This window comes from Chlorocebus sabaeus, chromosome 29 (genome assembly GCF_047675955.1).
Source record: "Chlorocebus sabaeus isolate Y175 chromosome 29, mChlSab1.0.hap1, whole genome shotgun sequence".
Lineage (NCBI taxonomy): Eukaryota > Metazoa > Chordata > Mammalia > Primates > Cercopithecidae > Chlorocebus > Chlorocebus sabaeus.
In genome coordinates this window covers 23244007-23271339 of record NC_132932.1, presented here as the reverse complement: position 1 = coordinate 23271339, position 27333 = coordinate 23244007, and the positions used below count along the sequence as shown (strand labels likewise).

The following is a 27333-nucleotide window of genomic DNA, read 5'->3' as shown; positions in this document are numbered from 1 at the left end:
ATCATATAGGATATATGTATTCAATGCAATATATATAATACGTATAGGTCAATAATATACACAATTCCAAATTTTGGGAGAACAGGTTCATTGTTCCAACGTGGATTTTTTTTTTCATATGGAATTAAGACTAAGATATTTAAATTCCCTATGCTGGTGTGTGGACGTTTTTCCCCTAGTCCTTCTGTTTAAGTGTCTGAACCTCAAGGGTCTTGCCTTTATCTTAGGGTTGCAGTTCCCACGGTGTGAACTCACATACACTAAAGACTTGATCTTTTGTGATTGTGAAAGAATTGAAACTCAACAGCCTGAGTTTTTGCGACGATCAAATCCCATCTCCATCACCAGGGCAGGCACAGAATCAGTTATGCACTTACTAGTTTGGCATTCAGTTTACTCTTTGCTTTTTGGGGCTGTGGATTTCCCTTAATTTCTTGTAGGTTCAACTTTAGTGGTGTTCTTGTTGTTGTTTTAAATGCATGTCCCATTTTGCCTGGCATTTCTAGTTTTTTTGTTGTTTTTTTTTTAATTAAATTAAATCTTCTACTTAAAATAATTGTAAATCAGCTGGGCACGGTGGCTCACGCCTGTAATCCCAGCACTTTGGGAGGACAAGGCAAGTGGATCACTTGAGGTCAGGAGTTCGAGACCAGCCTGGCCAACATGGTGAGACCCAGTCTCTACTGAAAATGCAAAAAATTAGCCGGGCATGGTGGTGTGCACCTGTAAACCCAGCTACTTAGGAGGTGGAGGTGGGAGAACTGCTTGAGCCCTGGAGGCGGAGGTTGCAGTGAGCCAAGATTGTGCCACTGCACTCAAGCCTGGGCAACAGAGCGAGACTCCATCTCAAATAATAATAATAATAATAATAATTGTAAATCACATGCATTTGTAGAAAAATAATAAGAGACCCCATGGATCCCTCAAGGGTAACATCTTGCAAAACTCTACAGCAAGAATACAACTAGGAGATTGATATTAATACAGGTAATGTACAGAACATTTCTATCATCACAAGGCTCCTGCAAGTTGCCTTTTATAAAGCTGCCATCTCCTCCCCACCCATCTATCCTCTTCCTTAGCACCTAGCAACTACTATTCTCCATTTCTATAATTTCTGTCATTTCAAGAATATTACATAAGTGAAATACAGTATTGAAGTTTTGGAGATTGGATTTTTATAACTTCATTGTAATTCTCTGGAGATTCATCAAGATTGTTGTGTTTATCAATGGTTCATTTCCATTCACTGCTGTGTAGCAGTCCCTGGTATAGATGTAACGCCATTTGTTTAACGATTCACCCACTAAAGGGCATTGGGGTTGTTTCCACCTTTTGGCCACTGTGAGTAAAACCGGTATAAACATTCATGTATGGGTTTTAGGTTTTATTGTGAACCTAAGTCTTCAGTTATCTGAGAAAAATGCCCAGGAGTGCAATTGCTGAGTTGTATGGTAGTTGCATGTTTATTTTTTAAAAGAAACTGCCTATTTTCCAGAATGGCTATATCATTATACATTCTCAGAACCGAAATAAGAGTAACACTCTTTCTCTGCATCCTTGCCAGTATTTCATGTTGTGAACTTTTTGAAAGTTATTCTGATAGGTAGGTAATGATATCTTATTGCAGTTTTAATTTGCATTTCCTTAATAGCCAGTAGTGTTGAACATATTTTTACGTGCTTATTTGCCATCTGTGAATTCTCTTGGGTAAAATATCCATTCACGTCCTTTGTTCATTTTCTAGTTAGATTGTTTGATTTTTAATTGTTGATATTTAAGAGTTCTTAATAGAGATACTATTCCTTTGTTAGGTCATTTTCAAATATTTTCTCCCGTTGATCTCATTTGTTTATTCCTCTGCCAATACCACTGCTCTCATTACTGCAGCCATACAGTAAGTCTTGATATTAAGTAAGCTGATTCCTCCCACTCTATTCTTTTAAAATATCTTTTAAAAATCAACAGATACATACCCATGATCCCAGCACTTTGGAAGGCCCAGCCAGGCAGATCACTTGAGGTCAGGAGTTCAAGACCAGCCTGTCCAACATGGTGAAACCCCATCTCTACTAAAAATACAAAAATTAGCCAGGCATAGTGGTACATGCCAGTAATCCCAGCTACTCGGGAGGCAGAGGTAGGAGAATTGCTTGAACCTGGGAGGCACAGGTTGCAGTGAGCAGAGATCCCGCCACTGCACTCCAGCCTGGGCAACAAAGTGAGCCTTCATCTCAATAACAACAAAACACCAACAGATAAAATTGTATGTATTTATCATGTACAATATGATGTTTTAAAGTATCTATACATTGTGGAATGACAAATCAAACTAATTAACATATCCATTATCTCACAGAGTTATCATTTTTGTGGTGATAATACTTAACATCCAGTCTCAGCATTTTTCAATAATATATTGTTATTAACTACAATGACACTGTTGCACAATAGATCTGCTAAACTTATTCCTCTTACCTAACTGAAATTTTGAATCCTTCCACCAACATGTCCCCAACTCCCCTCCTCAACCACTCTAACCCCTGGCAACTGCCTTTCTACTCTCTTTTTCTATGAGATCAACTTTTTCAGCATCTACATATGAGTGAGATTATGTGGTATTTGCCTTCCTGTGCCTAACTTACATCACTTAAAATACTGTCTTCCACGTTAATCCACATTGTCACGAATAATAGGATTTCCTTCATTTTTCATGGCTGAATAGTATCATATTGTGTATATATACCGTTTTCTTTATCCATTCATTCACTGATGGACACTTGGTTGTTTGCATACCTTGGCTATTGTGAAAATACTGCAACAAACATGGAAGTGCAGGTACCTCTTCGACATCTTGATTTCATCTCCTTTGGATATATATCCAATAGTGAGACTGCTGGATCATATTATATCTTTTTGTTTGTTTGTTTTTTGAGACAGAGTCTCATTCTGTTGCCCAGGCTGGTGTGTATGGTGTGCAGTGACACAATCTTGACTCACTGCAACCTCTGCCTCCCAGGTTCAAGTGATTCTCCTGTCTCAGCCTCCTGAGTAGCTGGGATTACAGGCATGCGCCACCATACCTGGCTAATTTTTGTATCTTTAGTAGAGACGGGGTTTTGCCATGTTGGCCAGGCTGGTCTCGAACTCCTGACCTCAGGTGCTCCACCCCCCTCGGCATCCCAAAGTGCTGGGATTACAAGCATAAGCCACCATGCCCGGCTGATACCTCTATTTTTAATATCTTGAGGAACCCCTATACTGTTTTTCATAGCAGCTATACCAATTTACATTCTCGCCAACAGGGTGCAAGGGTTCCCTTTTCTCTTCATCCTTGCCAATACTTGTTGTATTTGTCTTTTTAATAGCCATCCTAACAGGTGTGAGATGATATCTCATTGTGGTTTAGGTTGCATTTCCCTGATAATTACTGATGTTGAGCATTTTTTCACATATCTTTTAGCCACTGTATATCTTTTAAGAAATGTCTATTTGGGTCCTTTGCCCATTTTTAATCAGGTAATTTTTTTCTTGCTATTCAGTTTAATTTGTCATGTATTTTGGATATTAACCCCATGGCAGAGGCATAGCTTGCAAATGCTTTCTCCCATTCTGTAGGTTATATCTTCACTCTGTTGATTGTTTCCTTTGTTGTACAGAAGCATTTTAGTTTGATGTAATCCCATTTGTCCATATTTTTCTGTGCTTTTGGGGTCATGTGTAAAATAATCATTTCCCAGACAAATGTCATAGAGCTTTTCTCCTATGATTCTTCTGGATGTAAAATTTCTTACATTTTAATCTGTAATCTATTTTTAGTTGATTGTTCTATATGGTATGAAATAGAGGTCTAATTTCATTCTTCTTCATGTGGATATCTATTGAAGAGACCATCTTTCCCCCCTGTGTTCTTGACATCTTTGTAAAAAAATCAGTTGGCTGTAAATATATGAACTTATTTCAGAGCTCTGTATTCTGTTCCATTGGACAACTTGTCTGTTTTTATGCCATTACCATTCTGTTTTGTTTACTACAGCTTTGTAGCATATTTTGAAGTCAGGTAGTATAATGCCTCCAGATTTGTTCTTTTTGATCAAGATTGTTTAAGTTATTTGGGGTCTTTTATGGTTCCATACAAATTTTAGGATTGTTTTTTCTATTTCTATGAAGAATGTCATTGAGATTTTTATGGAGATTACACTGAATCTGTAGATCACTTTGGGTAGTATCAACATTTTAGTATTAATTTTTCCAATCTATGAATGCAGAATATTGTTCCATTTATTTGTGTCTTCTTCAATTTCTTTCATCTATGTTTTATAGTTTTCATTGTAGAGATCTTTCATCTCCTTGGGTAAATGTATTACAGGTATTTTATTAGGGTTTTTCTTTCATTAGCACATTGCGGTATTAAGTGTACAAGTCCTATACATGTTCTGTTAGATTTACCCTTAGTATTTAACTTTTTTGAATGATTATTAATGACATTGTATTTTTAAATTTTGTTATCTATGTGCTCATCACTAGTAAGAGAAATACAATTGATTTCTGTATTTTTATTTTGTATCCAGGACCTTGCCAAACTCACTTTTTAGTTTTAGAAGTTATCTTGTAGATTTCTTGGGATTTTCTATGTAGACAAAAATGTCATCTGCAAACAAAGACAGTTTTATTTTTCTTCCTCTATGAGTAAGAGTAGTGAGATAGACACCCTTGCCTTATTCTATACCTTAGGGGGAAAGCATTCAGTCTTTTACCATCAATTATAATGTACAATATTAGTTAAATGTTCTTAAATTTTTATCAAGTTGATATCTGTTTATATTTTTCTGAGAGCTCTTCATGAATTGGTGATTTTGTCAAATATTTTTTCTGTATCGATTGATAAGATCCTATACATTTTTTCTTCCTTAGTCTATTGATTAGCTGGATTACGCTGATTGACTTTCAAATACTGAAACAGCGTTACATTCCTCTAATAAATCCCATTTGGTTATGGTGTATAATTCCTTTTATATATTTCTTAATACTTTTGACAGGATTGTATTAATAATTTTTACTTTCATATGCATGAGATATATTGGTTTGTTGTTTTCTTCTTTGTATAGTCTTTGTATGGTTTAGGTATCAAAGTCATACTAGATTCATAAAATGAATTGGAAAGTATTTCTTCTCTTCTGTTTTCTGGAAGAAATTATATGGAATTGGTGTAAATTCTCCTTTAAATGTTTGGTAGAATTTGCCAGTGAAACCATCTAGACCTTAAGATTGAGGGTAAAGAGTTTTTATATTATACATTCAATTTCCATAATAATTATGGTGTTATTTAAATTACTTATTTCATATTAAGGATATCTTTTGATTTCTCAGGCCAAAAAAAAGGTAAATCCTAAGATGGCAGTGGGGAATTCCTAGAAGCAACTCAATTCGCTCTGCGGAACTCATGGAAGTCTTCAGAAGTGGTAAATCAGATACTTCTGAAAGTGGGATGAAGTTGGGGTCAAAACAGTATGACTGATTGAAAGTTTGTTTAAAAAGAGGTTAAACTCCCAGCTGACCTCCTTTACTTTGGCATGACTGTGTGCTATTATCTAAAGAGGGTAAAACAGCAATTTTCTGGACCAAGAGATAACTGCGTACAATTAAGGGCAAGAGTACTATACTGAAAACAGGGATTAAATACAAATTAATGTACTGAATGCTGAAATCTCAGCTTTCTGCCTCACTTGGTTCCTAAAATATTGGATTCAGAAGGGACTTCTCTGGGAAATCAAAGCATTTCAAAATAGAACACCCAAAGACATCATCAGGTAATGAGATGTACCAGCCACATCTCCCTCCAATTAAGCTCACAGCTCCTTTCCTTAAACTTGAATAAACAAACAAGGATCACCAGAAATCTTAGAAAGATCATCAATAGAGGAAAATGTCTAGGTGTGATGGCTCACGCCTGTAATCCCAATACTTTGGGAGGCTGAGGCGGGTGGATCACCTGAGGTCAGCCTGGCCAACATGGTGAAATCCCGTCTTTACTAAAAAATACAAAAATTAGCCAGGCATGGTGGCACATGCCTGTAGTCACAGTTACTCGGGAAGCTGAGGAAGGAGAGTTGCTTGAACCCAGGAGGCGGAGGCTGCAGTGAGCCAAGATCAAGCCACTGCACTCCAGTATGAGTGACAAGAGCAAGACTCTGTCTCAAAAAGAAAAGAAAAGAAAAGAAACAAGAAAACAGAGGAAAATGAATAGAAGAAATCACCAAGGAAATATTTCAGGACTGAAGGGAATGGATTTTTATAGTGAAGGACACTCTGAGTGTCCAGTACAACGAATGAAAATAGACCCACACCAAGGCATAACATTAGGACATTTCAGAACACTGGGGGAAAATGTATGCTTCTACATGCATCCAGAGAGGAGGAAAAAAGAGCAGGAAATTCAGATGCCTTTAGATTTCTCAGAAATATTGCTTGATGTTAGACGATGGTGGAGCAAACCCTTCAAATTTCTGAGGGAAAATCATTTCTACCTAATTATATACATGGAAAAATCATCACTCAAGTTTGAGAAGAAAATAAAGATCTTTTCAGATAAGCAGGAAGCTTCTGGAGAATGTATCCATAAAAATGAGGAGGAAGAAGGAAGGTGATTAGGAAACAGGAGATCTAACACTGGAAAGAGGTAAATGACCCTCCCAGGATAACAGAAAAATGAGATTCCAAGATGCCTCCCGAATTTCTTGTTAGATAGCAATCAGCTCAGCTAAAGGTTGTTAATTCTCCAGAAGAAGGGTCTAAAAGAAAATTAAATTGAATGAAAATTAGAAAAGTGAATGAAATTAGCGAAGTGAAAATTAGAATGATGATGTTTTTCTGAATTAGTGATAAGCATGTAAAAGCTAATAAAACAAGCACACAAAAAAGAGAGGTAATTATTGACTCCAGTGGAAAAAAAACTCAGGAAAGGAAAAATAATTGCAGTATATTACATGACATAGCTGTGAACAGTATAGAGGCATAATTTAATAGTATGTCTTTATAGTAATAATATACCTTCATAATAATTTAATGAAGGCATTAATAATAATATGCCTTCATAATAATTTAAACACTGCATATTGGCCCAGTCAAAGTTATATAAAACTCTGTGGTATGGGACTGGAAGACAGAGTGGAGGGAGAGGTCCAGAAAGGACAAAGAGGAGGGGGAGGAGGAGAGAGAAAGGAAGAGAAAGGAGCAGGAGGTGTGAAAAATTGTTAAATCTTCATCTTCTATAGTATGACTCTAATGAGTTGTGCCTACAACTGAAAGATCAAGAAGCAGCAATATAAACATGTTATTTGGAAATTTGGATAAAATACCAAGAGAATCAGATAGAAATGTTAACAGCAGTTGCCCCTGGTGGGTGAGGACATGGAAGGAAGGGAATCAAGAGGCTGTTGTTTTTCACCTCAAGCCTACATGAGTCATTTGGCTCTTTAAACTATATACATGTACATTGTTGGGAAAAAAAACGATGTTTTAAAATATTTGTTAAAAGTCCATATTCCCCAACATAGCTTTCAATATTCTTCATAGAACTACCCATCCTTACCTATCCCACAGACCCATACTATAGTCATGCAGCTTTTTATCAACCCAGAAATTCATTACATTACATCATTTCTCTATTAATTTATGGAATAAAATGTATTCAATTTATACCATACATCAATAATAATGTTGGGCACAGGGTAAAGAGATGAATGACACCATCTATGCCACCTAAAATTTTGTCTCAATTGTGGAAACAGAAAAATAAAACAATACAGTGGAATAAACACTCTCATAGAGGTATTCATGAGATACTATGGAAACACTAGAAGAGTTGTCCCTATTCTAGTAAAGGGTGAGAACTGCCAATGAATGCAAAAGGAAGAAATGAGGACTCAAAAGGCATTTTTATGATCGACCATGTGTCAATGAGAAAAAGGAGAAAAGGATGATTTAGGCAGAAAGAAGAGCATTGGCAAAAGTTGCAAGGTGATAGTGAGCACACACTCATTTATTTATTCCTTCAATAAATGCTATTTGGGTCCTCATCACATGTGAAAAACTATGTAAGATCTTCGAATGATGAAGTCATTCTCCTTTCTCCAAAAGAGGTCCTAATTTGCCAACAATTTTAGTACTATAATGGATGCAAGGAAGCACAAAACAGGAAGACCAAAGTTTAACCAGTCAAGATAGGCTTCCTAAAAGAGAAGAATAAGTAAGAATTAGCCAGATATCACACTAAAAATAGACCAAAAAAAAAAAAAATACAGGAAAAGACGCAGGTGATTAAAACAATAGACATAAAAGGTGCAGGTTTCAAGTGAAGGGAAGAATGTTAAGTAATAAATAATGCCATAGCAGTATTTAAAACATCGCTAGGTTAGGTACAAAAATATAGTTCAATGGAATGAATAAGATCTAGTATTTGATAGCACAATAGGGTGATTTCAGTCAACAACCACTTATTGTACATTTTAAAATAACTAAAAGAGTATAACTGGAACATATATAACACAAAGAAATGATAAATCCTTGAAGGGATGAATACCCCATTTACCCTGCTGTGATTATTATGCATTGTATTACTGTATCAAAATATCTCACATTCCACATAAATATATATACCTATGTACCCATAAAAATAAAAAATAAAAATAAACAAAGAACCCCACTAGAAGTTAACAGATCAGAAAAAAAGTTCAGGCCAGGTGTGGTGGCTCATGCTTGTAATCCCAACACTTTGGGAATCCAAGGCCTGTGGATTACTTGAGGTCCGGAGTTTGAGACCAGCCTGGCCAACATGGTAAAACCCCATCTCTGCTAAAAATACAAAAATTAGGTGGGTACGGTGGTACACACCTGTAATCCCAGCACTCTGGGAGGCTGAGACAGGCAGATAACTTGAGGTCAGAAGTTTGAGACCAGCCTGGCCAACATGGTGAAACCCCACCTCTACTAAAAAGTACAAAAATTAGCCGGGTGTGGTGGCATACATCTGTATTTCCAGTTATGTGGGAGGCTAAGGCAGAAGAATCACTTGAACCTAGGAGGCAGAGGTTGCAGTGAGCTGAGATCGCACCACTGTACTCAAGCTTGGGCGACAGAGCGAGTCTCTGTCTCAAAAGAAGAAAAACAGTTCAATTGACAGAGAGCTTGAAAATCACCCCCACATGCACAGGAAAAGAAAAAAAAAAAAAAGAGGAAAGTAATTAAAGAGAACATGATAAATGTGGAAGACAGACAGAAGTTACTGGTGTTCATAAAGAAAAAGCCAGAACAAATGGGTAAGAACCAAGAGTGAATAATATAATAGAAGAAAAATCTGCCTACCATAAAGAAGGATCTAAATCTGTATCAAAAAGTTGGTCACCGTGTACCAGGGTAAAATAAATAATATGGCACTGACAGCTAGACACGGCCTTGTAAAACTCTTGAACTTGAGAGAAAAAATAAAGACGCCTATGGGCAGACAGGTTATCTAAAAAATAGGTTATCTACAAAAAAAATCAACTGGCCTGGGAGGTCTATAAGCAACATCATATACCAAGCTTTATGGAAAAGGAACTATCAAGTCTAAAAAGGAAAAGGTTGTATCTTAGGAATTTTATATTCAAATAAGCCATTCACTGTTTATGTGTGAAAGCAAGAAAAAGTCATTTTCAGATATATAAGAATTCATAAAGTATAAGACCTACAACTTTTTCCCGAAATTAAAAAGTCTATAAAATTTTGCTGCTTTAAGTGTCCATCGACAGGCAGCACTGACATCACCTGGGAATCTGCTAGAAATGAAAGCTCTTGGGCCTCACTCCAGATTTACTGAATCAAAGTTTACATTTTAACAAGATCCCTAGGTGATTCATATGCACACTAAAATTCCGGAAGCACAGCTCAAAATATATCTCTGCCAACAAAGCTATGATTTAACCTGAAGAACTGAATGCTCAAAGGAAGAAATGGGGACTCAAAGCAGCAACTGACAATCAGCATTGAAATAATGCTGCTTGTGTGCACATGCACAATTAAGATAGACAATGAGCGTTGAAATAATGTGTACACACACACAATTAAGTTTCAACCATGCTTTGATTTATTACTATAAAAAAAGATATAAAGAAAAAACTGCCAATAAACTGAAGATAAAATCCCAAATTCTAATAATAAACTCAAGAAATGGGAATAAAGAAAAAAAGCCTAAGTAGTCATCCTCTTACAGAAGGAGAAATCAAAACAAATTACTATTGACAAGATAGTTATAAAGTAATTGTTAAAATGTGGTTTTTAAGTATAAATTTAATCATCAGTAAAATAAAACCAGGATATGTGTATAATTTCCAAATTAGCAGAGGTAAAATTTCAGGGCAAAAAATTTAAGGAAAATGGAGAGAGGAGGAAAGATTTTAAATATATATGGTAATCTGAGCACATACATTGAACTTCCCCCTTACAAATTCCCATTGAAATGACTAAATATGTTAATAAGTGAATAACTCCATATCATACCTGGAAATTCTTAGAAGCTATACACAAGGCAGAAACTTTAGGTGATTATTGCTATACATAGGGTTAGCAAGACTGAATTAAAAGAGAGTACATAAACTATTCACTGTACATAAAGGAGAAGTCTGCCTTTGAAGTAAGTAGAAGAGATCCACAGGAGAATCCACCAATTCCCACTATATTAGAGTGGCAGATGATATAGCCAATTCCTGCCAATCAATGGCATGCGGGCAGTTAGTCTAAGACAAAAGTGTAAGGGCACATAAGGTCCTACTCAATGAGGGTCCCTGTAAAATACTCAGTGCCTACATGGGATAGGGTATTCTGAAGAGATCAAATAAAATGCAGACACTCCAGAAACTATCTCCAAATGAAGGAAAGCCACAAAATAATAAAAAATGAGATTCATCGACAGAAAGGCAATGTTTCTTCTTGTGAATGCCTTCAACTGTAGCTTCCTATTCAGTCTCCATAATAACATAAAGCTGCAATTGGTCTAAAGCAGCAACTCTTTAGGCAGAAGAAGGGCATTTTTCCCATAGGCAGCCATAACTGGATTAACAAGGGACTTGATCAAACTTTGACTCTAATCCAGATCCCTGATATTTGAAGTAAAGAAATGTGGACACACACACACACACACACACACACACACACACACACAGAATACATGCAGATACTTTTAAATTTTGCTTTTTTTAAACTTCTTAAAGGGCAGCTTATACCACTGTTTCCTTTCAACCAATTTTTCTTTTCTAGTATGTGTATTCAGGGCTATTAAACTTCTGTATAAGGGTTAATTTAGATGTATCCCCATGTTTTAATATATTATATTTTCATGATCCCTCTATTTCTGCTAATGCTTCTTCCTTTAAATTCACTTTGTCTGATATTAGTACAGGTACACCAATTTTCTTTTCATTTTGGTTCACATTATAGCTTTTTTCCATGCTTTTATTTTCAGTCTTTCGGTGTCCTTGTATTTAAGGTTTGACTCTAGTAAACCACATAATTTTTGTTAGATTAAAAGTCTAACAATCTTTTTTCTTTTAACCGAAGTAATTAGTCCATTTACGTCTAATGTAAAATATATATTCTGAGGTTCAAATCTACCGTTTACAATTTGTCACAATTGCGCTATGTTCTTTTTTCTCTCCTTTCTTGAAACTTTTTGGATCAATCATGTATTTTAGCAAGATTCTATTTGCCCTTGTGATATCTGAATAGTTATACATTCTTTTATTTTGCTTTTAATGGTAACCTTAGAAATTTAACGTGCATCCGAAACTTTTAAAAGTTGAAGGTTAATTGTCTATTTTTACATCTTTCTGAACAATTCAAGGACATTTGAACACTTTAAATTCATTTGCTTTCTTCCAAATTGTATATTATTGTTTCCATGTTTTTAAAGTTCTACATACATTTAAACTCCAGAAAACATTATTGTGCTAAACAGTATATAATATATATATGTGTGTGTGTGTGCACGTGTGTGTATATGTATACATATGTGTGTATGTGTGTGTGTGTATATATATGTTATCCATTGTTCTTTCTTTTATAATTTAACTTTTATATTAAGTTCAGAGGTACATGTGCAGGTTTGTTATATAGGAAAACTTGTGCCATGGAGGTTTGTTGGACAGATTATTTTGTCGCCCAAGTATTAAGTCTAGTACTCATTAGTTATTTTTCCTGATCCTCTACCTCCTCTCACCTTCCACCCTCCAATATGTCCCAGTGAATGTTGTTCCCCTGTATGTGTCCATGTGTTCTCATAGTTTAGCTTCCACTTTTAAGTGATAACATGTGGTATTTGGTTTTCTGTTCCTGCATTGGTTTGCTAAAGATAATGGCCTCCAGCTTCATCCATGTTCCTGCACAAGACATGATCTCATTCTTTTTATGGCTGCATAGTATTCCATGGTGCATATGTACCGCATTTTCTTTATCCAGTCTACAATTTTTTTTTTTTTTTTTTTTTTTTTGAGGAGGAGTCTTACTTTGTCTCCAAGGCTAGAGTGCAGTGGCACGATATCCGCTCACTGCAACCTCCACCTCCCGTGTTCAAGAGATTCTCCTGCTTCAGCCTCCTGAGCAACTGGAATTACAGGCACCCACCACCACGCCTGGCTAATTTTTGTATTTTTAGTAGAGATGGGGTTTCACCATGTTGGCCAGGCTGGTCTTGAACTCCTGACCTCAAGTGATCCACCCACCTCAGCCTCCCAAAGTGCTGGGATTACAGGCATGAGCCACCACGCCTGGCCCCAGTATACAAGTGATGGGAATTTAGGTTGATTCCATGTCTTTGCTATTGTGAATAGTGCTGCAATGAACACATACATACAAGTGTCTTTATAATCATATGATTTATATTACTTTTCATATATACCTAGTAATGGGATTTTTGGGTCTAACGGTATTTCTGTTTTTAGGTCTCTGAGCAGTCACTACACTGTCTTCCACAAAGGGTGAACTAATTTACACTCCCACCAACGGTGCATAAATGTTCCTTTTTCTCCACAACCTTACCAGCATCTGTTATGTATTGACTTTTTAGTAACAGCTACTCTGAATGGTGTGACATGGTATCTCATTGTGGTTTTGATTTTTATTTCTCTAATGATCAATGATGAGCTTTTTTTCATATGATTTTTGGCCACATGTCTTCTTTTGAAAACTGTTCATGTCCTTTGCCCACTTTTAATGGAGTTGTTTGGTTTTTTTCTTGTAAATTTAAGTTCCTTTGTCAGATACACAGTTCGCAAAATTTTTCTTCCATTTTATAGGCTGTCTTTTCACTCTATTGATAGTTTCTTTTGCTGTGCAGAAACTTACTAGTTTAATTACATCTTATTTTTCAATTTTTGCTTTTATTGAAACTGCTTTTGGTGTCTTCATCATGAAATCTTTGCCCATTCCAATGTCCATAATGGTATTGCCTAGGTTGTCTTCCAGGGTATTTATAGTTTTGGGTTTTATAATTTAGTCTTTAATCCATCTTGAGTTAATTGTTGTATATGATGTATACAATGGATACAGTTTCACTCTTCTACATATGACTACCCAATTATCCCAGCACCAATTATTGAATAGAAAATCCTTTCTCCATTGCTTGTTTTTGTCAGGTTTGTGAAGATCAGAAGTTGTAGGTGTGTGGCCTTACTTCTAGGTTCTCTATTTTGTTCCATTAGCATATGTGTCTGTTTCTGCACCAGTATCATGATGTTTTGGTTACTGTAGCCCTGAAGTATAGTTTTAAGTCACGTAGCATGATGCTTCCTGCTTTGTTCTTTTTGTTTAGGATTGCCTTGGCTATTCAGGCTCTTTTTCGGTTCCACATGGATGTTAAAATAGTTTTTTTTTTTCTAGTTCTGTAAAGAATTTCAATGTTACTTGAATAGAAATAGCATTGAATCTATAAATTGCTTTGGGCAGTATGGCCATTTTAACAATATTGATTCTTTCTATCCATGAGCATAGGATGTTATTCCACTTGTTTGTGTCATCTCTGGTTTCTTCAAGTGGTGTTTTGTAGTTCTCCTTGTAGAAATATTCCACCTCCCTGGTTGGCTGTATTCCTAGGTATTCTATTTTGTGTGTGTGACAACTGTTAATGGGATTGTCTTCCTGATTTGGCTCTTGGCTTGACTGCTGGTGTATAAGAATGTTAATGATTTTTGCAAATTGATTTTATATCCTGAGACTTTGCTGAAGTTATCAGCTTAGGGAGCTTTCGGCCTGAGACTATGGGGTTTTCCAGATATAGGATATGTCATCTGCCAACAGGGACAGTTTAACTTCCTCTCTTCCTATTTAAATGTTCTTTATTTCTTTATCTTGCCTGATTGCCTCATCCAAAACTTCCAGCACTATGCTGAACAGGAGTAGTGAGAGAGGTCATCCTTGTCTTGTGCTGGTTTTCAAGGGGAATGCTTCCAGCTTTCACCCATTCAGTATGATGTTGACTGTGGGTTTGTCATAGATGGCTCTTATTATATTGATGTATGTTCCTTGAATACCTATTTAATTGAGAGGCTTTTTTGTTTGTTTGTTTTTGTTTTTGTTTTTTTGAGATGGAGTTTCACTCTTGTTGCCCAGGCTAAAAGGCACAATCTCAGCTCACTGCAACCTCTGCCTCCTGCGTTCAAGTGATCATCCTGCCTCAGCCTTCCAAGTAGCTGGGATTATAGGTGCCCGCCACCACGCCCAGCTAATTTTTGTATTTTTAATACAGACAGGGTTTCATCATGTTGGTCAGGTGGTCTTGAATTCTTGACCTCAGGGGATCCACCTGTCTCAGCCTCCCAAAGTGCTGGGATTACAGGCATGAGCCACCATGCCAAGCCTTATTGAGAGTTTTTAACATGAAGAAGTGTGGAATTTTATGAAAAGCCTTTTCTGCATCTATTAAGATAATCATGTGGTTTTTTTCTTTAGTTCTGTTTTTTGTTTTGTTTTGTTTTGGTTTTGGTTTTGTTTTGTTTTGTTTTGGAGACAAAGTCTTGCTCTGTTGCCCAGGCTGGAGTGCAGTAGCACAATCTCAGCTCACAGCAACCTCTGCCTCCCAGGTTCAAGCGAGTCTCCTGCCTCAGCCTTCTGAGTAGCTGGGATTACAGGTGTGCACCACTGCACCTGTCTAATTTTTTGTATTTTTAGTAGAGACAGGGTTTCACCATGTTGGCCAGGCTGGTCTTGAACTCCTGACCTCAGGTAATCCACCTGTCTCAGCCTCCCAGAGACAGTCTTGCTCTGTCGCCCAGGCTGGAGTGCAATGGCACGATCTCGGCTCACTGCAACCCCCGCCTTCTGGGTTCAAGCAATTCTCCTGCCTCAGCCTTCTGAATAGCTGGGATTATAGGTGCGTGCCACCCTGCCCGGCTAATTTTTTTGTATTTTTAGTGGAGACAGAGTTTCACAGTGTTAGCCAGGATGGTCTCAATCTCCTGACTTTGGGATCTGCCCACCTCAGCTTCCAAAAGTGCTGGGATTACAGGTGTGAGCCACCGCACCCGGCCTAGTTCTGTTTAAATAATGAGTCATGTTTATTCATTTGTATATGTTGACTCAATCTTGCATCCCAGGGACATAGCTTACTTCACTGTGGTAGATAAACTTTCTGATGTGTTGTTGGATTCAGTTTGTCAGTATTTTGTTGAGGATTTCTGCATCAATGTTTATCAAAAGTATTGGCCCAAAGTCTTCTTTCTTTGCTGTGTCTCCGCCAGATTTTGGTATCAGGATGATGCTGGCCTTATAGAGTGAGTTAGGGAGGAGTCCTCCTCCTCAGCTTTTTGGAATAGTTTCTACGAGAATGGTAGTAGCTGTTCCTTGTATCTCTGGTAGAATTTAGCTGTGAATCCATCTCATCCTGGGCTTTTTTGGCTGGTAGGCTATTTATTACCGATTCGGTTTCAGAGCTCATTATTGGTCTGCTCAGGGATTTGATTTCTTCCTGGATTCGATTTCTTCAGTCTTCAGAGGGTGTATGCGTCCAGGAATTTATCTATTTCTTCTAGATTTTCTAGCTTATGTGCATTGATGTGCTCATAATCTCTGATGGTTGTATTTCTGTGGTGTCAGTGGCAATATGTCCTTTATCATTTCTGATTGTGTTTATTTCCATCTTCTCTCTTTGCTTTTTTATTAGTCTAGCTAGCAGTCTATCTATTTTATTAATTTTTTTCAAAAAACCAGTTCCTGAATTCATTGGTTTTTTTTTTTTTGAGATCGAGTTTCGCTCTTACTGCCCAGGCTAGAATGCAATGACACAATCTCAGCTCACCGCAAACCCCTCACCCCAGGTTCAAGTGATTCTCCTGCTTCAGCTTCCCGAGTAGCTGGGATGACGGGCATGTGCCACCATGCCCAGCTAATTTTGTATTTTTAGTAGAGATGGGGTTTCTCCACGTTGGTCAGGCTGGTCTCAAACTCCAGACCTCAGGTGATCCACCCGCCTCAGCCTCCCAAAGTGCTGGGATTACAGGTGTGAGCCACCACACCCGGCTCATTGATCTTTTGAATGTTTTTTTGTGTCTCAGTCTCCTTCAGTTCAGTTCTGATTTATTTCTTGTCTTCTGCTAGCTTTGGGTTTGGTTTGCTCTTGGTTCTCTAGTTCTTTTCATTGTAATGTTAGGTTGTTAAATTGAGATCTTTCTAACTTTTTGATATGAGCATTTAGTGCTATAAATTTCCCTTTTAACATCACCTTAGCCACGTCCCAGAAATTCTCACATGTTGTATCTTTGTTCTCATTAGTTTCAAATAACTTCTTGATTTCTGCCCTAAATTCATTATTTACCCCAAAGTCATTCAGAAGCAGGTTATTCAATTTTCATATGATTGTATGGTTTCAAGTGATTTTCTTACTCTTGATTTCTAATTTGATTGTGCTGTGGTCTGAGAGATTGATTTTTATGATTTCAGTTCTTTTGCATTTGCTGAGGAGTGTTTTACTTTCAATTAGGTGATCAATTTTAGAGTAAGTGCCATGTGGTAATGAGAAGAATGTATATTCTGCTGTTTTGGGGTAGAAAGTTCTGTAGATGTCTATCAGGTTCATTTGATCCAGTGCTGAGTTCAGGTCCTGAATATCTTTGTTAATTTTCTGTCTTGATGCTCTGTCTAATATTGTCAGTTGGGTGTTAAAGTCTTTTATTATTACTCTGAGGGAGTCTAAATCTCTTTGAAGGTCTCTAAGAACTTGCTTCATGAATCTGGGTGCTGCTGTGTTGAGTGCATATATATTTAGGACAGTTTGGTCTTCTTGCTGAATTGAACCCTTTACCACTATGTAATACCCTTCTTCATCTTTTAAAATTTTTCTGGTTTAAAGTCTGTTTTGTCTGAAACTAGGATTGAAACCTCTGTTTTCTGTTTTCCATTTGTTTGGTATATTTTTCTCCATCCCTTCATTTGAGCCTATGTGTGTCACTGCATGTGAGATGGGTCTCTTGAAGACAAGCATACCAATGGGTCTTGGTTCTTTATCCAGCTTGCTACTCTGTGTCTTTTAATTGGGGCATTTAGCCCACTTACATTCAAGGTTAGTATTGATATGGGTGGATTTGATCTTGTCAGTATGATGTTAGCTGGTTATTTTGCAGACTTGTTTATGTAGTTGCTTTATAGTGTCACTGGTCTATGTTCTTCAGTATGTTTTTGTAGTGGCTGGTAATGGTCTTTCCTTTCCATATTTAGTGCTTCCTTCAGGAGCTCTTATAAGGCAGGTCTGATGGTAACAAATTCTCTCAACATTTGCTTGTCTGAAAAGGATCTTATTTATTGTTCACTTATGAAGCTTAATTTGGCTGGATATGAAATTCTGGGTTGGAATTTACTTTAAGAAAGTTGAATACTGGCCCAGAATCTCTTCTCACTTGTAAGGTTTCAGCTGAGAAGTCTGCAGTTAGTCAATGGACTTCCCTTTGTAGGTGACCTGACCTTTCTCTCTGTCTTTAACTTTTTTTCTCTTGTTTCAACCTTGGAGGATCTAATGGCTATATCTCTTGGGATGATCTTCTTGGGAAATATTTTACTGGGGTTCTCTGCATTTCCTGAATTTGAATGTTGGCCTTTCTAGCTAGTTGGGTTCATCCATGAAGTTCTCATGGATGATATCCTGAAAAATGTTTTCCAAGTTGGTTCCATTATCCCTCTTTTTTTCAGGAACACCAATAAGTCATAGATTTGGTTTCTTTACATAATCCCATATTTCTCAGAGGTTTTGTTCATTCCTTTCATTCTTTTTTTCTCTATTGTTGTCTGTCTTATTTCAGAAAGCCAGTCTTCAAGCTCTGAGATTCTTTCCTCTGCTTGGTCTATTCTGCTATTAATACTTGCAATTGCATTATGAAATTCTTGTAGGATGTTTTTCAGCTCTCTCAGTTCAGTTACATACTTTTCTATACTGGCTATTTGGTCTGCCAGTTCCAGTATTGTTTTATAATGATTTTTAGCTTCCTTGGACTGGGTTTCAACATACTGCTATAGCTCAAGGATCTTCATTTCTGTCCGTATTCTGAACTCTGTTTCTGTCACTTCATCCACCTCAACCTGGTTCAGAACCCTTGCTGGAGAGGCAAGGTGGTCATTTGTTGGAAAGAAGGCACTCTGGCTTTTTGAGTTGTCAGGGTTCTTGTGCTGATTCTTTCTCATCTTTGTGGGCTTATCTTCTTTTAATCCTTGAGGTTGCTGACTTTTTGCATAATTTTGTTTCTTTTATCCTTTTTTTTTTTTTTTTTTTTTTTGATGACCTTGAGGGTTTGATTCTACTATAAAGGTGGATTCAGCCAACTGGCTTCATTTATTAAAGATTTTAGGGGGCCAACACTCAGCTCCCAATACCTGGACTGGATGTTCTAATTCTGGGGTACTTGTATTGGGCCCCCATTTTGTTCTCTGGCTCCTTGATGTTAGGAATCCACTGCACTGGGGGGCCAAGGTGTTTTTGGACTGCTGGTCATTACACTCTGATGGCTCATGTCAGCCAAAGCATTTCATAGCACAATGACAGCGGGATCCATCCTCATTTGTACATACCAGCAGCAGAGGTAGTGGCAGCTACAGTGGAGTGCTAGCAGGTTCGGGGGGACCTGCCTCCCTGTAGGCATTCACCACAGTGGTGGAGGCAATGCAGCTGGGGGTGGGTGGGAGGCCCCTGTTGGTGACTGTGTGTACAGTCATGCTGGAGGTGGTGTTGGCTTGGGGGCAGGGCACTGGCAGGTACAGGTCTGAGTGCCTTCTGTGTGCCCCACAAGCAAGAGTGGTTGCTCAGGGTGGGGCAGGATCCACTGTTCTCTGCACAGTGTTAGCCCAGGGTGGGATGCTGGCTGACTCTGTGCCCACCAAGGCTCTGTCTGCAGTGGCAGTCAGCAGGGGACTGCCCATTCTGCTCACTCTTATCTAATTGTTCGCCAGGCATAAAAGGCTGTTTTCATTTCCTGCTTCAGGATATTTCATATGCTGCTCCCACTATTTGAACTCTTTTGGTCTCATAATCCTTCCCATCACATAACTGATTTCTTCTTAGCAATAAGGTCTCAGCATAAACATGCCCCAGCACAGAGGGCTTCCCTGACCATTTTATGCATCACCTTAACACAATATATATATAATTTTTGAGACAGAGTTTCGCTCTTGTTGCCCAGGCTGGAGTACAATGGCATAATCTTGGCTCACTGAAACCTCCGCCTCCTGGGTTCTCCTGCCTCAGCCTACCAAGTAGCTGGAATTACAGGCATGCACCACCACACCCAGCTAATTTTGTATTTTTAGTAGAGATGGGTTTTCTCCATGTTGGTCAGGCTGGTCTCAAACTCCCAACCTCAGGTGATCCTCCTGCCTCGGCCTCCCAAAGTGCTGGGATTACAGGTGTGAGCCACCGTGCCTGGCCAGTGACATGATTTTTAATTATATATAATTTGATTATTTACTTGTTTATTGTTTGTCTCTTTAGATGTAAGAACCTTGAAGGCAGGGTATGCGTTAGTTTAATTCACTGGAGTTAAACTCCTTACCCACATCAAGGGAATTAAAAGGATCTGGAGCCAGAGACTTACAGGAAGAACTTCCGAAGATTTCATTGAGAAAGGTATGCTATGAGCCTACCTCTCACTCTACTCCATCAAGGAGAAGGGATGAGGGCTTCAGTCTGCTAACCCCAAATCAAGAGGAAGAAATTTTAAGGATACCACTTGAAGAGTTCAATATGTATCGCCAACAGTCGGTTAGTATTTAATTCACACCTGAGAAATTTAAGGGCTGAGAGAACAGCTGCAGCAGCCCATGTAAGCAGAGTAGGTGTTGCAGCACTGGCTCCCCGGACTTGAAGAGTTTGTTTAGCAAACTTTACATGAGGGTTTCCTGTGAACCAGATGTGGGCACGTGCATGACTGCCAGCATGTGGTTGTCTTAGGAACTTACCAGGATGGCCACAGAGGGGTTAGCACATGTAAATAGGGAGAAGCTGGGGGCATGTCTAGCAGTCCCAGAGCTGAGGAAAGAGCAATATTACCAAGACAAAGTGTTGTGAATAGCACATTTCAAGGGAATTGGAGGCAAGAAATCCCAGGAATTTGGGAGGGCAAAGGCAAGTTCTCAGAAAATCCATCAAAGTGCTCACAACAGTCAGCTTATGACACTTGCCAAACAGAGAGCACCAATACCTGCTCTCAACAATAAAGTCAACTAAGAACTCTCCTGCCTCCCTTTCCTCTCCTTTTACCCAAGTCTCCCCTTCTGAATACGAGTGGAAAAGATGGAAGAAGTTGAGCAACTGCCCTTCCTTACCTGCAGCCTTTTTCATCAGCAGCAGGGCCCAGTTGGGAAACAGAAGACAGAAACTCACAAGCATTCTGGAGATATATCACTTGGCAAAATTATGTTCCAAGCAAAATCAAAGAAATTTTTTAAATGAACTAAATAATAAATATGTGAACATTTTAGTTGTATGACAATAGGATGAAAGTGGTTATTCATAGTCCTTAATATAGTCCTCTAAATTGTTTTTAACAAATGCAAGTATGTACTAGAAAAACACAAAGACCAATGCAAATAAATTCCATTCCTTTCCCACTCTAACCCTACCACTAATTGCAAATTATTCAGGCTTCTCAGAGTTGAAGTTTGGAAAGAGATGCCAAAGTTCTCCCTTCCCCCCTCATTTCCAGGCTGGAAACTTCTCCCCCATGTGGCTGGCCAGCAGTGGGAAAGAACTTACCCTTTACATAAGAAGCCCCCTGGCTGGGCATGGTGGCTCACGCCTGTAATCCCAGCACTTTGGGAGGTTGAGGCAGATGGATCATTCAGGTCAGGAGTTCAAGACCATCCTGGCCAACATGGTGAAAACCCATCTCTACTAAAAATACAAAAATTAGCCAGGCATGGTGGCAGGTGCCTGTAATCCCAGTTACTTGGGAGGCTGAGGCAGAAGAATTGTGTGAACCTGGGAGGCAGAGGTTTCAGGGAACCCAGATCCCGCCACTGCACTCCAGTCTGGGCAACAGAGTGAGACTCCATCTCAAAAAAAATAAATAAATAAAAGCCCCCTCCCCTTGCCCACAGGGTGTAGCTCTCCTATTGCAGCCTCCTTGGCAGAATAAATATATCCCAATACAACATGATACTGCATCATTCTTCCACACAGCATGACACAGAGTACCAGGGCCTGTATCTCCTCACCAAAGTGGAAATATGGGGAGGCAGACGTAACACTTTGTCTTTGCAAGAAAATCCCTGGACTTAGTTCTACAATACTTTACTGAAGCTTCCATGCTCTGAGTTAGAACTCACCCTAGGGGAATGCTACTATAGTACCTCCAGCAGCCTTCACATGCCTTCCTGGAGTAGACCAGTGAGTCTTTCTTCTCAAAGGCCACATGTACAGTCCCTCACTTGCCCTGCTCTGCATTGTCTCAAGAAAACTAGAGGACATACTTGGTCACTGCTTACTGTATGGTAAAACAGTGACCTCAATGAAATACAAGCTCGAGCCAAAATATGCTCTCCCTGCATTTCTACTCTATATCTTGAAGCTAATTGGCAAAGGCCAATTTACTCTTTTACCTAACAATATCCCAAATCTAAAGATGACTGACATAATCTTGGAATCTTCTTTTGTACAAGACTAGAACGTCAGATTCCATCAATCTGGGTCTCTGTCTTACCTAAGAGCTGATGCAAAATCCTTGACTGGGAATTAAACTGTCCCATAAACAATTACCTTCCAGAGTCTCAAAAACAATGATAAGCACAGGCTTACTACAAATTTACAGGTTTTTAAAAATAAGCTGACTTTACATTTTTGCAAATGCTATTTAACATAAACATATCTAAAATGTGAAAATAGAACTTGCATCATGTTCTTAATCAATGGGTTGCTCAGAATAGATGAACAAGAACTGGATTAAGTTGCAGCAACCCAAGGGCAGAACTCAGAAGACTTGACCTCTTGCCCCAACTCTTGACAACTTTAAATCAGTGACTTAAGGTGCCAGGATTTCCTTTCCTCAAAGCCCAAAGTGTCTGGTGCTCCTGGGTCCTGTGCGCAACATGGCCACACCCACGCAAACGGGATCATTGCTGCTGAAATATGTGAACCGGAGGTTGACTCATATTTAGACAAAGGAAATGTTATACCATTATCACAGTACATTCCAAAGCCAAATAAAGTTCTCTCTCCTCTCCACCCATCCAGAGGCACTGACACATTCCACATGCAGGAGCAAGTGAAGCCACCACTGACCTTCCGGTCAAACATCTCCGCAGAGAATATGACGCTCCTCCCCCGCAGGTACGGGAGCAGTCACTCCAGTCACCCCAAGCATCCCAGTTGCCATCTTTGTCTTCATCTGAATGAGTGTTTCTTGAGGTCTAGATGTTAAAAACAAAACAAAACAAAACAAAAAACACACACACACAATAAATTTAGACGAATGTGGTAGAAATATCCCAAAGCGTCCCCAGTTATTCCAGAATCATCTTTTTTTTTTTTTTTTTTTTTAATTGAGAGAGAGTTTCAATCTTGGCGCGAGCTCGGCTCGCTGCAACCTCCCCCTCCTGGGTTCAAGTAATTCTCCTGCTTCAGCCTCCTGAGTAACTGGGATTACAGGCACCTGCCACCATGCCCAACTAACCTTTGTATTTTTAGCAGAGACAGGGTTTTGCCATGTTGGCCAGGTTGGTCTTGAACTCCTAACCTCAGGTGATCCACCCGCCTCAGCCTCCCAAATCCAGAGTCATCTTCTAAGCTCTTCACAAAGACCAATGCTACCGAAAAATGCTTTGCTTTGGAATGATCGCATTAAAAAAAAAAAAAAAAAAAAAAGACAAGTTTATATGAAAATCAGTTGACACATATATGCCTTTCCATCTTAAGAAGGTTTTGTGGAGATGGCTTTTCAGCTCAGTATTATATCTGAAATTTTATCAGTCCTGAATTTAAATAAGTTGGCTAAATATCAATTATATTATTCTGTTTTCTAACTTACATAGCAGGGACCCCACTTGAGCCTAAACCCCGTCTACTAAAAATACAAAAATTAGCCGGGTGTGATGGTACGCATCTGTAATCCCAGCTACTCGGGAGGCTAAAGCAGGAGAATCACTTGAACCCAGGAGGCGGAGGTTGAAGTGAGCCAAGATTGCACCACTGCACTCCAGCCTGGGCAACAGAGCAAGACTCTGTCTCAGGAAAAAAAAAAAAAAAAAAAAAGAAGCGCTCATGAGTGAATGCTGGCTTGCTTGTGTGTCAGGCAGACGGGCGGTAACTCCCAAGAAACCTTGCATAAGGTTTTGTGGAACCTCCATTCATAGAAAACAAAGAAAACAAAGTCATACGAACATACTTGGCCAAGTCATGAAGGTTTTGAATCCAAGAAAATAGCAAAGAGTCAATTATGAGTACAGTTTGGTTTAACTGGTCTCCTAGACTTTCCACCAATGACTTAATTCAGAATACTACAGAGAAGAGGGGGAATTACAAGTGAAAAGTACATAGATAGATGTAGGTATAGACGTGAAAAGAAATGAAGCTTATTATTAAGTTACAAAACTTTACTAAGGGGCCTAAAATATACTTGAATAAATGAAGAAACAACCATAGCCCTGAATGAGTAGACTCAATACTGTAAAATGCTACTTCTCTCCAAGATTATCTATAAGTTTACAGCAAGTCCCATCAAAATCCCCAAAGAAACATTTTTTGAAACATAACAAATGATTCTAAAGTTCATATAGTGGCATAAATATCTGTAAGAGCCAAGCAAGGTTGGGCGTGGTGGCTCATGTCTATAATCCTAGCACTTTGGGAGGCTGAGGTGGGTAGATTTCCTGAGCTCAGGAGTTTGAGACCAGCCTGGGCAACATGGCAAAACCCCATCTCTACTAAAATACAAAAAACTAGCTGGGTGTGGTGTCACATGCCTGTAGTCTCAGGTACTCGGGAGGCTGAGGCACCAGTATTGCTTGAACCGGGGAGGCAGAGGTGACAGCTGAGATTGTGCTACTGCACTCCAGGCTGGGTGACAGAGCGAAACTCTGTCTCAAAAAAAAAAAAAAAAAAAAGCTAAAAAGTTGTGAAAGAACATAGAAATACTATATGATCCAGCAATCCAACTTCTTGGTATTTATCCAAAAGAATTGAAATCAGGATCTCACAAAGAGATGTTTGCAATAGCCAAGACAATGGAAGCAACCCAAATGTCCATCAACGGATGAATGGATAAACAACATGTGGTATACACACAATGAAATGCTATGGAGCCATTAAAAAGAAGGAAAGTCTATCACATGCCACAATATGGATGAATCTTGAGGACATTAGGCTATGTGAAACAAGCCACTCACAAAAGACAAATACTGCATGGTTCCACTTACATGAGGTATCTAACATAGACTGACTCATTGAAGCACAAAGTAGAATAGTGTTGCCAGGGACTGGGGTGATGAGGAAATGAAGAGTTACTGTTCATTTACATCAGGTATAACTCCCAGTGCAATCCCTCCCCCCTCCCCCCTCCCCCCTCCCCATGATAGGCCCCGGTGTGTGATGTTCCCCTTCCCGAGTCCAAGTGATCTCATTGTTCAGTTCCCACCTATGAGTGAGAACATGCGGTGTTTGGTTTTCTGTTCTTGTGATAGTTTGCTAAGAATGATGGTTTCCAGTTGCATCCACGTCCCTACAAAGGACACAAACTCATCCTTTTTTATGGCTGCATAGTATTCCATGGTGTATATGTGCCACATTTTCTTAATACAGTCTGTCACTGATGGACATTTGGGTTGATTCCAAGTCTTTGCTATTGTGAATAGTGCCACAATAAACATACGTGTGCATGTGTCTTTATAGCAGAATGCTTTATAATCCTTTGGGTATATACCCAGTAATGGGATGGCTGGGTCATATGGTACATCTAGTTCTAGATCCTTGAGGAATCGCCATACTGTTTTCCATAATGGTTGAACTAGTTTACAATCCCACCAACACCTGATGTAAATGACGAGTTGATGGGTGCTGACGAGTTAATGGGTGCAGCACAGCAACATGGCACAAGTATACATATGTAACAAACCTGCACGTTATGCACATGTACCCTAGAACTCAAAGTATAATAATAAAAATAAGTAAAATTTTAAAAAAAAAGAGTTACTGTTCAATGGGTATTAAGTTTCAACCATGCAAAATTAAAAAGTTCTAGAGATCCACTTTTCAACATTGTACTTATAATTAACAATACTATACCATATGCTTCAAAATTTATTAAAAGGGTAGATCTCATGTTATGAGTTTTTTTAAATGCAATTAAAAGAACTGTAAAAGAAGTAAAATGAGAGGAAAATTGTCTCAATTAAGAGTAGAGAATTGGCAAGCAATAAACAAATGGACATATTAAATTTAAAAAAGGAGTACAGAAACAGACCAAGTATAAGGACATAGTGTAGCACCACAAATCAACATGAAAAATGTTCTGTGAGCTTTTTGTTTGTTTGCTTTGTTTTTGCTTTTGTTTTTGAGATGGAGTCTTGCTTTGTCGCCCAGGCTGGAGTGCAGCGACGCAATCTCAGCTCACTGCCACCTCCGCCTCCCGGGTTCAAGCAATTCTCCTGGCCCAGATTCCCAAGTAGCTGGGACTACAGGCACATGCCACCACACCCGGCTAATTTTTTGTATTTTTAATAGAGACAGGGTTTCACCATATTAGCCAGGACAGTCTTGATTTCCTGACCTCATGATCCACCCGCCTCAGCCTCCCAAAGTCCTGGGATTACAGGCGTGAGCCACCATGCCCGGCATGTTTTGTGTTTTTAAAAATCATAGATAACTTCTTCATAGAATATACCAAAATAAATTCCAGATCCATTAGAAATTTATGTTAAAATACTGAAACTATAAACTATTAGAAATATTACAGATTAATAGATTAATCTTGGTATATACCTATACCAATAGTTGTATATAGGAAAGACTATCCTATATATAGCAATAAAAGTAGAAATTATAAAGGAAAAGACTGATAGGCTTAATTATATTAAAATAAAAACACATATATCATTTTCTATCTCTTCTCTACAGATAAAGCTATAGGCATAGGCATATATATGCAAAACATACTAGTAAAAGAACGCGTACATAGGCTGGAGGTATATAGGCTGGAAACACAGCAAATTAGCTCTAAGAATGGAGGAAGTAGGACTAGGAACGAATGTTGTTGGGAAAAGACAGGAAATGAACTTCCACTGAATGTTTCATTTTCCCTAGTCGCCCCCAGAATATGATAAATTGTTAAATGTCAGTTTTTTTACTATTTGAACTTTCATGGTTTTTGAAATTTCCATTTTAAAAATATTGGGGTGGGGAAAAAGACAATCATTAGATAATCATATTAAATCTATACCATTTTTCATACATGTAAACTTTGCACATGCATAGGGAGAAGAGTGAGAGGTTAATTAAAATGTTACAGTTGCTGCCTCTACATGTGAGGGATTTGGGTGACTTTAACATATTTTTTTTTATTGCTGTTTCTCTGCATTTTGTAGTCTTTTCTTAATAAAACATATCATACCTTAATTAAAAACAAGGAAGCAAACAAACAAAAACCACATATTCTTGGTGTACAAAAAAGTTCAAGTCAGACAGAATTTAATAGGTAAGTTCTAAGCTGGAGAACAGCAAAGTTTATGAAAGAAACTGACATACTAATAAACTGCAGCATGTGACTGAACTAGATATTGCACAGGTTTCCTTAAGCCCTTAGGCAAGTTACCTCATCTAACCAAAAAAAAAGAAAAAAAAAA

General features: G+C 38.4%; 1 protein-coding gene across 12 annotated transcripts in view; it reads right to left on the bottom strand.

Moving 5' to 3' along the window:
- The window catches only part of ADAMTSL3 (ADAMTS like 3), a 402196-nt gene that overhangs the window by 259445 nt on the left and 115418 nt on the right, over positions 1–27333 (bottom strand). For all 12 annotated transcript variants that reach the window (XM_007990199.3, XM_007990200.3, XM_037987797.2 and 9 more), the window contains one exon: positions 22781–22908. In XM_007990199.3, coding sequence (XP_007988390.3) covers positions 22781–22908 — 128 coding nt within the window. The remainder of the gene's footprint in view (positions 1–22780; positions 22909–27333) is intronic.